This window comes from Brassica oleracea, unplaced genomic scaffold (assembly GCF_000695525.1).
Source record: "Brassica oleracea var. oleracea cultivar TO1000 unplaced genomic scaffold, BOL UnpScaffold00667, whole genome shotgun sequence".
NCBI lineage: Eukaryota > Viridiplantae > Streptophyta > Magnoliopsida > Brassicales > Brassicaceae > Brassica > Brassica oleracea.
Genome location: NW_013617432.1, coordinates 112,164 through 125,436, shown reverse-complemented (window position 1 = coordinate 125,436; position 13,273 = coordinate 112,164). Strand labels below are relative to the sequence as shown.

The following is a 13,273-nucleotide window of genomic DNA, read 5'->3' as shown; positions in this document are numbered from 1 at the left end:
TTACAGCATTAATTTTATAAGGAATGGATTATTAAAATTGAATATTTAGATGTAACTATGACATTTAAATTTTTAAAATGATAAATAATTTATACTATATGATTTTGGTATGGATTTTGTATTTTTATTATTAAACATAAGTTAAATTTACATATGATTTTAGTATGGATTTTTGAATTTAGATTATTAAACATAAGTTACATTTACATATAATTTACTTTAATGATATGGTCTAATGAACATATTATGTCTAGTATATTTTTCCTCTAATAAAATATTTAGGATATTTGCGTTTATATTATAGACATTTTTTAGAAAAGGAAAGATTGCAATCTTTTAAATTGATGTAATAGCTAAATATTAGGAAATCTCACATACGATTTTTATGGAAACTTATATATATTATTTTTTGTAAATTTATTTGTTAATTAAAAATAGAGTGGCATTCACTTGTAATTATTGAGAAAAATTCAGGGTTAAATACTAATTGTATTTTAGTTTTAATAGTTTAGATATATAAAAAAATTGATAGAGAAAATAATAAATATAAAACAATTAAGAGCTATAAAAATCTTGATCATATTAGTATCATAAATATAATTTGGAAACGTGCTTTATTTTATTTTTTTGCTCTTGATTTTGTAGTTGAAAAGATATAATGCAAATACATAGGATGCAAAATATTTTTTAAAAGGACCATAAATATAGCAATGGCACAATTGTTTTTTTATTATTATAAAATTAAAGTGATATACATTTTTTTAGTTTTAATAGAATAGATAAGCATCTGTTTTCAGGGCAAGCGAAAGCAGGAAGATGATGTTTTACAGACGGCCCATGGAAGGTTAAGGACCTGTTTTCAGGGCAAGACTAGTTTAGCATTCTCTCGGGTTGTGATGGATTATTAGGGGCAAGGAATGTACGGGCATGTCTCTCCCCTCTCCATTTGGAGATGGAGGCATTAATATGAGCAATGAAATGTATGAAGAATTTAAGACAGTTTCAGGTTACGTTTGCAACGGATTGTTCTCAATTGTTGAAGAAGGTTTCGGAACCAGAAGAATGATCAGCATTTGAAAGTTACCTGGAAGACATTAAGCTTCTAAGAAGAAGTTTCATCAACTCAGAAATCATTCATGTTCCTAGGACGGCGAACCTTAAGGCGGATAGCTTAGCACACAATGCTCGGAAACAACCGTCTTTCGTCATACATATGGATCCAGAGTTACCATTTTTGGTTAGAGAGTCAACATGAGTCTGTGGATGTTTGCTGTAAAAAAAAAGAAAGAATAGATAAGCACCGAATCTAATGTATTTTCCCTTTGAAACGAAAGGTACTTTGGGTTGTGGGATAGAGGTGTTACTAGGCTTGCGACTATAACCCGGATTCGAATATCCGAACCGGATCAGACCCGAAATGGACCGGTTCGGTTCGCTGTCAGATCTAAGGAATTTAACCGATGGGTAAAGATATGAATATCCATGGGTATCGGGTCGGGTTTGGTTAATACCCGGAACGGTTCGGGTAATCCAATTAATCTGAATTCTCTGTGCAAGAACATGAATCATAGACAATTTTTTCGCTTTCCAAATTTATAACCAGTGATTATATGTCAATTCTTGAAGTTTTATGTATAAATTGCGAAAAAACATGTATCAAAATGATGTTTATATGTCTGAAACATGAAAAGAGGCTGCACAGTCCAGCTCGCTACAACGAGCAGGACAGTTTAGAAAAGAGAGACTCAGAGGAAGAAGATTAAGAAATTTACAAAATTGTCATTCATTAAAGAAAAAAAGGCACCTATAGTGTTCGAACTCGGGTGGACTATTACATTTCAAAGATATTCGGCCGCTGGGACAATTTAACCAATTGTACAATTCAGTCAAAGTATATAAATATATTTACATTTCGGGTTTTACACGAGGTACTCGGAACCGACCCGAAACCGGTGCTATCCGACTTGAAACCCGAACCGAAATCTTCTAAATCCGATAGCGTATAGAATTTATTTATCCGAAAGATCCGGACCCGATTGGGTTTTAACTGAACGTGACCCGAATTTCCGATGTCCGAGGCCTAGGTGTTACACATATATTAGTCCATTTAATAAAAGTATTGGTGATCTCATGATTCACGTGCATTGATTCGAGTTGTCGGATCTGAAACTATTTACCATATTAAATGTTAAGAAGATAAGATTAACATTTCTTTTCCTTTTTTTTTTTGGTAATCAAGACTAACATTTTTTCCTCCGCTATTAATGGGTCTCAAATACTATTTCAACAAAAAAAGTTTTAAATGGCACACTTAGCGGGGGATTTTATGAACATATTATTTAAATTGTTTTCTTAATGCTTATTATATATATCTAAATATTTTTGGTAATTTATTATTGAAACTACTCTAACGACACAGTTAACTATTTTAATTTTTAAAGCAAAAATTATTGAATGGAAACATATATAAGTCGTTAAAAAAAAGAATGGAAACATATTTTAATATCAGTTAGGACAACATACATTTTTACAGCTAGTTTCTTAATTTAAAAATCATATTCTAATCCATTTAATCAAATGACTCACGTGTATGTATTGGTTCTATTTGTCGGATCTCAGTGTCGGTTCCGGCCAGGATAATTGGGAAAGATCAAACCCGAAAGAACCGCTCACATCACAGTAGTAACGTATTGGCACTTTACCCGATATCTGAAGCCACATCCGAATCCGATCCGAAAAACCTAAATCGAAATCCGAACCGAAGTAACAAAATATCCGAATAGATATTAAATTAGGAGATATTGGATATCTGAACCCGAACGGATAATATCCGAATCCGAATGGATATCCGAAGATAACCGAACATATGTATAATTAACCATATATTTCTAGTTTACTTCTCTTATTTTATATAAAATATTTATATTGATACTACGTATACTTTAAGTTAATATGATATACATAGAATTACAGAGAAAATGATTTGCTATTCCATTAAAATGTATGTCAAACTTTTTTATTTCAAGAATTAACAAAAAGTTACATCCAAAATTTAAAAACAATAACTAAATTAATGTCTTTTTTAGTTTCAAAATGTTATGTCCAAATCTATTAACCATTCAATTTATTAAAAATAAATTAAGTGAAAGTTATATTTTAAATATAAAAAAATTGAGAAATGAAAATTTTAATTTTTTTTTCAAAATCTAAATATCCGAACCTGATCCGAAATAACCGAACCCGAACTAAAAATATCCAAATCCGATCAGAAGTACAGAAATACCCGAACGGGTACCTTAAGGCCCACCCCTGCTCTCTCGGTGATATAAATATATTTAGCAAGATAGAGACTCCTATTCAATGTTAAAAAAAAAAAAAAAAGAGACTATCAATGGCGCTAAACGTGATCGAGAACGTCCGAGTCAGGCCTGCTACCAAATCGTCCGATGACTCAGTGGACTCCTTCAGTCTCCCTCTAAACTTCTTCGAGTTACGCTGGATAAAATTCCATCCTAATCAGCGAGTCATCTTCTATAGACACACCGAGTCATCATCCGAGACATTTCACTCTCACATCCTCCCAAAGCTCAAGCTCTCTCTCTCCCATGTCCTCCGCTACTACCTCCCACTTGCAGGCCTCCTCACGTGGGACCCAAAAGATCCAAAGCCGTCCATCATCGTTTCCAAGAATGACACGGTGTCTCTTACTGTAGCAGAGACCGACGCAGACTTCTCCTTTTTAACCAGCAATGGACTACGTCCTGCGAGCCTGTTTCATCCTTTGGTACCTGAGTTAGAAATCTCTGATGACTCGGCGACCCTTCTTTCTGTGCAGATCACGTTGTTCCCGAACCAAGGATTCTGTATCGGCATTGCATCGCACCACTCTGTCAATGACGGAACAACGTCAGCAATGTTTATTAAATCATGGTCTCATATTTGCAGATTGCAAGAAAATAGCAACGCCATGGAGTTTCCTCTTCTTCCGGAGGATCTTACTCCGACGTTTGATCGTACGGTCATCAATATTCCATCCGGACTCGAGTCAAAAATGATCGACTTTTTGTCGTCTCGATCAAAGGACAGCGACAACCTTAAAACCCTGAAGCCACCACCCCTCGATGAGATAAGCTCCGACGTTGTCCGTGTCACTCTTGAGTTAACTTCGGAGAACATAGAGAAACTCCGGGAACGAGTCAGGAACGAATTAGCTCGCTCTCCGCTCGAGCTTCACTTGTCAGCCTTTGTCATCGCGTATGCTTACTCATGGACGTGTGTAGTGAAAGCGCGTGGAGGCAACCCGAACAGACCAGTACGCTTTATTTATACAGCAGACTTTAGGGCTCGTTTAGACCCGCCATTTCCTGCTACATACTTTGGGAGCTGTGTGCTACCCTCAGGCTGGTTCCAGTACGAAGCGGGAACATTTCTGAAAGAAGGTGGTTTTGTTAAAGCAGTCGAAATTCTAAGTGATTCGGTCAAACGTTTAGGTTCGCAAGGGATAGAGTCATTCTTTGAAGACTATGTGCAGAGAGGGAAGAATATTATACCAGATGCACAGGCGGGAAGTGTGGCAGGGTCAACCCGATTAGCGATAAACAGGACAGATTTTGGATGGGGCAGACCTGTTAAAACCGAGTTTGTGTCCATTGACCGCAATGAAGCATTCTCTATGTTGGAAAGGAGGGATGACTCGGGTGGTGTGGAGATTGGAGTGTGCTTGAAGAAGGGCGAGATGAATACTTTTCTTTCTTTATTTAAAGATGGCCTAAGCGATTAGGCTTTAATAGTGAGAGGCCTAAGCATCATCTCCCCAGGCATATCATGGACTACCTTGCCTTGGATCTTTCGTATTATTGTTGTATGGTTCTTATTTCGATTAGTTACTTTTTTTTTTGTTGGGGCTTTAGCAAGACTTTCATTGTAAACTTTCAGTGTCTTTTTATTAGTAACAAAGAGAACTATTAGAGATATCTTGACCGAAAGATGTGTATCTTACGGACCAATAGTGCAAGCCTCTGAAACCCATGAAGACTTTCAAGATTAAAAGAAAAGATTTGAAGAGTAAGTTAATCTCAAGATATTCTTAAAATATTTACATTAAGTGTTTAGGAAAGCTATATATATGCATCATGTATTTTCATATCAAATACAACACAATAAGATATCTATTCTATTATACTTTACATGTATTAGAGCAGTCGATCCTTGTGGATCGATATTAAAGCTTCCGTGTTATAAGTTTTAAACTTTGAAGATGCTTATCATCGCGGTGGTGTTGACGATGATGAATACGAAGATGATCCGGATGATGATGACGTGAAGAAACATACACTTGAAGTAATGATTCACGTGATCTCTAACTAAGTTTAGGGTTTTGTTTTTATTAATGTTAGTGTCTTTTTTAGTTTGGTTTAGAACGGCTGAATGCAAGAATTATCAAAAGTCCTAGTTGGTTTATGAGTTTGTGGTTTCACATGGGTTAATTCTGTTAGAGATTTTCTATAGTTTAGAATTTTCTCAGAGTTTATGTTGTGATTTTCTATAGTTTGAAATTTATTGGTTATAGTTTAACCATTACGGGGGAGATCTAGTAGAACGCTCAAATTCTTAGGTCAGTTTTTTTAGTCCGGTGTATGGACTGCCCAAGTTAAGGACGATTGTTTGTGGAGTTGTAGTTGCGCCCATGGGATGTATTCCCATTGTCAAGACCAAACAAGAGCTGAAGATTTCATCCTTTCTTGTCTAAGTTGAAGTATATTCCCGAAGGAATCTGCTGATTTGTTTTCCTCGACATATAGTGTCCACGGCATACGCGGTCTGCTTTGTGATTGCAGATTTGCGTGTTGCATCCCACGTTTGTCTCGCGGGGGAGTATTAGAGATATGTTGGACCAAAAGATGTGTATCTTACGGACCAAGAATGTAAGCCCGTGAAAAGACCCTCAAGACTAAAAGAAAAGACTTGAAGAGCAAGTTAATCTCAAAATATTCTTAAGGGGATGTATTCAACCGAGAGTTTCAGGTGATTTGTATTAAAATGACAAATCCACTGTTATTGAAACATGAATTTTAAAAACTCATTTAAAATCTACGGTTATTGAATTTGACATTTCTTAAAGTACTCTGAAATCCACTGTTATTGAAAATATTTTAAGTTGTGGAAGCACTCTTAGTCCAGTGGTTTGACAAAGAGTTTATTAATGCTTCTACACCAGGAGGTCTGAGGTTCAAACTCCAGAAAACGCAAATTATGCAGATTATGGAGAAAATGGTTACAAGAGGTCTTCAGCATGATGCATGGCGTATCATCGAATATGGATCTCATAGGGCGGCTCAGAGTGATGCAGTCAGACGTGCATTCTCATATGATGGTAGAACTGTCGGCTGTAAAATCGTCTATGTAATATTTCTCATCGTTGTAATAACATAATTAATCAGACGTTAAAAAAAAAACATTACGTTAATGTTACCACTATATATATGCATCTTGTATTTTCATATCAAATACAACACATTAATATTCATATTCTTTTATACTTTACAAGAACTCCTTGGTCTCTACAAAGTAGATTTAGATATGTAATTTCTCGAGGCAGCTCTGGTGGTTTCTACAGTGTTGGAGCCGTGCTTCTCTTCTTCTTTTCTGGCCATGCTGGGGATGTGACATGCTTAGAGTTTTTACACCTGCAATAATCCTACAAGCACCAAACAATCACAATAGTATTTTGGGATGGGTTTCGAGCGAGTCCATAAGGTTTAAATCAAGCTAACACAAAACAAATTTTGTTTTCTTTGGTTTTAAAGAAATTATGAAATTAAATTAAACTAAAAAGGTAAGAAAACGAATAAAGAACAATGGTTCACAGAATAATAAATGCATAAATATCGATATGTAGGGTAACCGGTTCTAGAAATTCCAGAGTTTTGAGCTTTCATACAAAAACGTTATTGTTTATTCTTCAGCTAGGACACTGCAAAGGATTTCCATAAAGTTCTTTATTTTGTTGATTGTTTGACTCTAATCCGGTTATCCAGACCACCATATGATTAAGTAACATAATGATTTTTTGATGTAAAAAAAAAAACATCAATCACGAATACTGAATAATCCTTTCAAGTTCGTATCTCCAATCACTACACCTAACAAATCAAAATAACTTAAAATTTCAAATGTTACTATAATTTAACGATTAAATTGTTCACAATACTTCACAGTTTGGACACTGAAGGTGACCATACATTACCCATCAAAAACTATATCATGAAACATACGAAGGATATTTTGGTGAGTATACAAGCCCGGCTCATGGCATGGACAAAGTAAGCAAAGGATTAGGACCCAATTTTTTTTTTTTGATAGCCGTAGCCCTAGGCATTCGGGTATTCGGTTCGGTTTCGGGTAGGAACCATTCGGTTCCGGGTATATCGGATAAATTATTCTTATACCCAATATGTACTTATGATATTTCAGTTCGGTTTCGATTCGGTTTCAGGTACCCGTTTAATATATGAATCAAGTACATATATAGAAAATATATTAATTAACATGTTAATCTAAGTGGTCTAGTGGTTACACACTTACATAAATGCCAATCCAACCAAAATTTGAGTCATTAAAGTGCTCGTTTTATAAGTATTTAGGATCTGACTGGTGACCATCCGAGAAACAAGAGGAACGAATAAAAAAGAATGTACGGGAATAAAATAGCAGGAATGAAAAGGAATGGTTGTTTCTTATCAAATTTAACAAGGAATAATTTTGTTCTTTAATTCTCTACAAAAAAAAAGAATGAAAGGGAATAAGAGGGAATTATTATTCCTTGTGAATGGTAATTTTTTTTAGGAACGTTAGGGTATGCATTATTTCTCGCCGTTCTATGGTCACCATTCATACCCTTAACTCTATTTTAATACAAAAATACCTATAATATAAAAGATAACATAAAAGATAATGTGGTCTGGTGGTAATAATATTCTCACTCTTCCCGTCCAAACTGGGTTCGAGTGGGGTTGATGACATTTTACCTTATTATTAGAAAGCTGAAACTTGTTTTTCGGATATTTGGGTATCCGTTCGGTTTTGGTTCTGGTTCGATTATTCGGATATATAAATATAGAAACCATTCGGGTATTTGAAAATTTCGGTTTCGGTTAATTTGGTCTGGTTCCTTTTTTGCCTAGGGCTAACCGTGGTGATCCGGCGACCGAAGTCAACCGATTAATCCCACGAGTCCCGCAGCATCCACATATTCTTACCATTTAAGACAGCTCGGGTGGCCAGCCGTATTGGGGTTTTTATTTCCCTTAAGCGTCACTGGACTACCGCTGCTGGTTAATGTTGTTAATTTATTAGTAAAAAAAAAAATTTGGATATATTTATATTTTGTTTGACATATAATAGAAAATGACACATTTAAAAAAATTGAGTAGGGCATTTAATTTGTTTGAACCGTTGCTGAGAGTATATTAACTAATATCTGATGCTAGTTGGTTATAAAAGAATGCATCTTTAAAAACTGGTAAAGATTTAAATAAAACAATAGAAGTTCCTAGCTGATGCGTGCATGAACCAATGATAAAGAGATGGACAAGCCATTGCTTTAACCGGATAGACAAGTGCATGAAAAGGAAGGATCAAACAACCCGAGCGAGGACCAAAGGGATACGAGATAAGGTTTGTGGCTTTTGTGAAGAAGATGAACTAAAAGGAAGAAATGGAAGAAAAGAACTAAAGCCATCGGTTTGGACTTGTCTTTCGGCCTTATAAGAAAAAACTCCATCGAAACTTGACGAAAGTGGGCCGATCATTCTTTGGGCCAACAACTTTCTTGGATGATCAAACACTTCACTCATTCAACCTAAAGATCCATCTGTTCGACCTATTCACCCATTCAGCTAAGAAGGTTGATCGACCGAGCAAGCGAGTAGACGAAGGGTTGGTCTTCAAACAAAGCGTGTTTTTCCTATTCAAACCGAATAATCAGTCTTAGTCTTCGGTCAAGTATTTAGTTTAGTACTTTCCTTTGTTTTCCTCATTGCATTGCAGGAGGTTACTGGGAGATGAATTTGTGTAGAATTAGTGAATTTTGAGAGTTAATAAATTTTAAAAAGTTATGTGGATTGTGAAAATTTATATACATTGACTTATGAAATTTGATCATAACTGTTTTAGATTGATATAGATTTTCATGAATTTGTATTACCCCTTTTCTATATTTTTTTGTAAAATAAATATAGAATCTATTTATTTTCTAAATCATATAGCAGGATTATTTATTTTTTCTTTTAAACTAAAAAGAAAATAATACTAATACATATAAAATTGAACAATTTTCTTAAATAGTCATTTTAAAAGATTTTGTCACAAAAAGAGCATTAAAAAAATGACCAAAAGAAGTTTCATTAAAAAAGTAAAAGACTATTTTACCTCTTGCTATATAGATGTATAAGTAATAAAAATAATAAAAAGTTGTTTAATATAATTTCGAATTATATGTTTTCAAATTCGAACATTTTTATTATTTTCTATTTTTTATAAAAAATATTTTTTTCGAATTTTCTTTTTGAAATTCGAAAATGTTTTTTGAAACTGTTTAAAAAAATATTTTAAAATTATTAAGATTTGTAAATGTAATTATTAATATTTATATTAAAATATAATATTTTTAAAAATAATTATGTATTCAAAAATGTAAAAGTTTATAAATGTAATGAATTATAGTTTTGAACATATAATTTGGATTTAAGGTGCAATAGATATTTGGTAAAAATAATTATTTTGTTTTCTAGTTTTTCATCACAATTTGGATTTACAAATCTTAATAAATGTAATGAATTATAGTTTTGAACATATAATTTGGATTTAAGGTGCAATAGATATTTGGTAAAAATAATTATTTTGTTTTCTAGTTTTTCATCACAATTTGGATTTACAAATCTTAATAAATGTAATGAATTATAGTTTTGAACATATAATTTGGATTTAAGGTGCAATAGATATTTGGTAAAAATAATTATTTTGTTTTCTAGTTTTTCATCACAATTTGGATTTACAAATCTTAATAAATGTAATGAATTATAGTTTTGAACATATAATTTGGATTTAAGGTGCAATAGATATTTGGTAAAAATAATTATTTTGTTTTCTAGTTTTTCATCACAATTTGGATTTACAAATCTTAATAAATGTAATGAATTATAGTTTTGAACATATAATTTGGATTTAAGGTGCAATAGATATTTGGTAAAAATAATTATTTTGTTTTCTAGTTTTTCATCACAATTTGGATTTACAAATCTTAATAAATGTAATGAATTATAGTTTTGAACATATAATTTGGATTTAAGGTGCAATAGATATTTGGTAAAAATAATTATTTTGTTTTCTAGTTTTTCATCACAAGGATTTTGAAAATCACATGGATAGATATGATATTTTGAAAGTTGAATCTTATGAGTAAAAATGAATAGAATTCATCTCCCAATAACACTAGATTTAGTTAGAATTAGAGAATCAATAATAACTAAACTTTTTGAATAATAAGAGATTTGAATGGATTTTGAAAATTCTTAAAACATTAACAGTGGATTATACTAAGATTTTTGAAATCCAAGAACCAATAACAAGGGATTCTTAAAATTTTCAAAATTCATGAGAATTCACTTACCAATAACCCACCCCCCTAAAATACAAAAGGCCTATGTATAGCTAGAAAAACTGCTTTTGATGATTTTAATGAATACTGAGCGCAAACTCTTTTGTTCTTTTGTGAGAAATCTTTGGTAGTTAGTGTGTCATATCTAGCAATTGACTTGGTAATGTCAGTGTGTCATATCTACATGAAGTCATTATAGAATGAATCATAAGACTATTAATCCACAAGATTCTATGTGACCTTTCGACTCTGTTAGTCCCTTCTACTGATGATCTATCCACTGACCATCTAGCAAGTGCATTTCCGTATGCCGTTTATTAATACCAGTCTACCGAGAAAACTTAACAGCACATGAATTCATTGATTATCACCATTCTAGTTATGGAAATACTCAAACATAGGGTGCATAAAGTAGACATAGATGAAGTCGTAGATAAACTCTATTAAGAGATAAATTATTCATAGACAAACGAATTCTTGAATTTTACATTAACACTTCCTTTAAACACTCATGTAACTGATGATGCACGAATAATCTGCAAACAGAATTAGAAAACAAAAACTCATTTTAACAACAAAAGAAAAAAAAGTATTCATATTTGATTTCTCTACATAGTTATCCAATTTTCTTAAAAATAAACCACTATTTGAGATAACTATTTCAACAGAAATTCTAGAGAAAGTAGACATCGTGAAAGAATAATAAAAATGGTAGGGAGAAATGAGAGAATTGCGGTGTAACTACCGCCACTTAGATTCAATTCAGGCTGGAAGGAACTATTTACATAATTAGTGTTTTTTACGAAACCATATGGATTTCTCCGTCAAAGAATCGTCCATTTGCTGAGGACTGTATGAAGGGATCCATGTTTGTTTCGCCAACCGAGTTGATGTACATGTGTTCATCATGTAGAATATTTTTTTTTTTTGCTAGAGCCGATGAGACCATTTTATTTCATTTGCCTTTTTGGGACTATCGGGGAACGATACGTCAGATGTTTCTGACGGTGGCCTGGTTGTTGGCCCACCAAAGTTGGCTGGTAGGAACATGAGGTGAATATTTTAACAAATCTCTCGAGTCGAAGTATCGCGCATTTCAGATGGTGGTACATATTCTTATGACGGCGACATTCTAACTGTAGGATGTGAAGTGGGTCTGTCTAGACTTCTCGATAGAAAGCCGAATCAGTGTATATGTAATTCCATAAATGGTGTCTCCTAATAGTTGTTGTGTTTAACTAATCTATCTTTAGGTATGTATGCGCTTTATTTTTATCGTACCAATGTTTATCTGAGATATAGTGTTTGAATTGTTAAGGTGTAGTTGTATGTTATAAATTTGGGCTGCTTGTTTCACTCAACTGGCTGACATTATATATCCTTGATCATGTTTTGTCATTCTTAACCGGTAGTCGTCGTCAGCATCGTAGGGAAGGATTCTCTCTCTAGGACCATGTTTCTGCATAGCAAGTCTTCTACGATATTTGTTGGACAAACTGGATTCTGAGGTCAAATCATGTTTCCTTGATAAAAAACACTCCAGAGAAAGACGACTGATTTTTTGTCTTATATATGATCAAATTGATGAAATGGCTAGAAATACATAGTAATAATATGATCGTCTTTCTTAGCCTGATCGTCTTATCCTAATATTTTTTTGTGTTTAACTAATCTATCTTCAGGTATATATGCATTTTATTATTAGGAAAGTTTACTTAAACAACACACAATTTTAGGACTTATTATCAAAACCATACAAAACTTTTTTTTATTACTGGCATTTTCTAAGGCCACCTCCAAAGGGGTTTTTTAAAAGAGGTTCTTAGAAAAAAACCAAAAAAATAAATGAAAAATGAAATAAAAGCACATAACCGGTTCTAATTATGGCATTTTTAGAACTAGCCCATAAGTGTCCTTTTTCTATTGGCTAATTGATTTGTCCATGTCTCTCTCTTCGTCGATGTTTTCCACGGAAGAGTTTTCTATCTTCCTCCTCCAATCCCAATCACTCCATCTTCTCTGTGGCTTCTGATCGCGATCTCCTTCTTGGTAAGTCTTCAGCTTCTTTCTCTTTCCTCTGTATTCTCGCCGTTTGTTCTCTCTTCATCGCTTGGAATCATCCAGAAAATGTTGTTAGGTTGATTTTTTTTCCTCTGTAGCACCCAGCTCGTGTTAAAGAGATATTTCCATCGTATTTCTTCATAAAGCTTTGTCCTTTCTATGGTTAATGTGGTGAAAGTGAAGACATTTAGTTTGGATTCTGTTATGGGGTCAAAATCTCATGAAATGAAACTGCATAAGTCTTATTAGGTGATAAAAAGACTTTTTTTTGGCGTGGCAAGGAGTGAAATGGCTCTTATACAATTTTGAAGCTCGTGTGTTGTTGCTCAGTGGGGGATTCGTCGTCCTCAGGTTGCAGTTAAAGCTTCTTTTTATCCAACCAGATTGGAATCTCACCTAGACAAGTGAAAATCTTTACTTTACCATAGTGTAGTTGAAGAAAATTTGATTTGTTTAGATTGTCTATCTTTCCATTTCACAGGAGTATATATATTTATTCTAAATTTTGTAGTTTCACTGCTTTATAGAGTTTTATATATCTGAAAGGCTAATGGA

The 13,273-nt window shown here is 33.4% G+C and overlaps 1 protein-coding gene across 1 annotated transcript; it reads left to right on the top strand.

The window, feature by feature from the left end:
* Window positions 1–3,374: 3,374 nt before the first annotated feature.
* On the top strand, window positions 3,375–4,899 carry LOC106319865 (phenolic glucoside malonyltransferase 2-like). The gene has a single exon (XM_013758266.1). It carries the CDS (start codon window positions 3,392–3,394, stop codon window positions 4,778–4,780), a length of 1,389 nt encoding a protein of 462 aa, XP_013613720.1. The 5' UTR covers window positions 3,375–3,391; the 3' UTR covers window positions 4,781–4,899.
* Window positions 4,900–13,273: the final 8,374 nt, after the last annotated feature.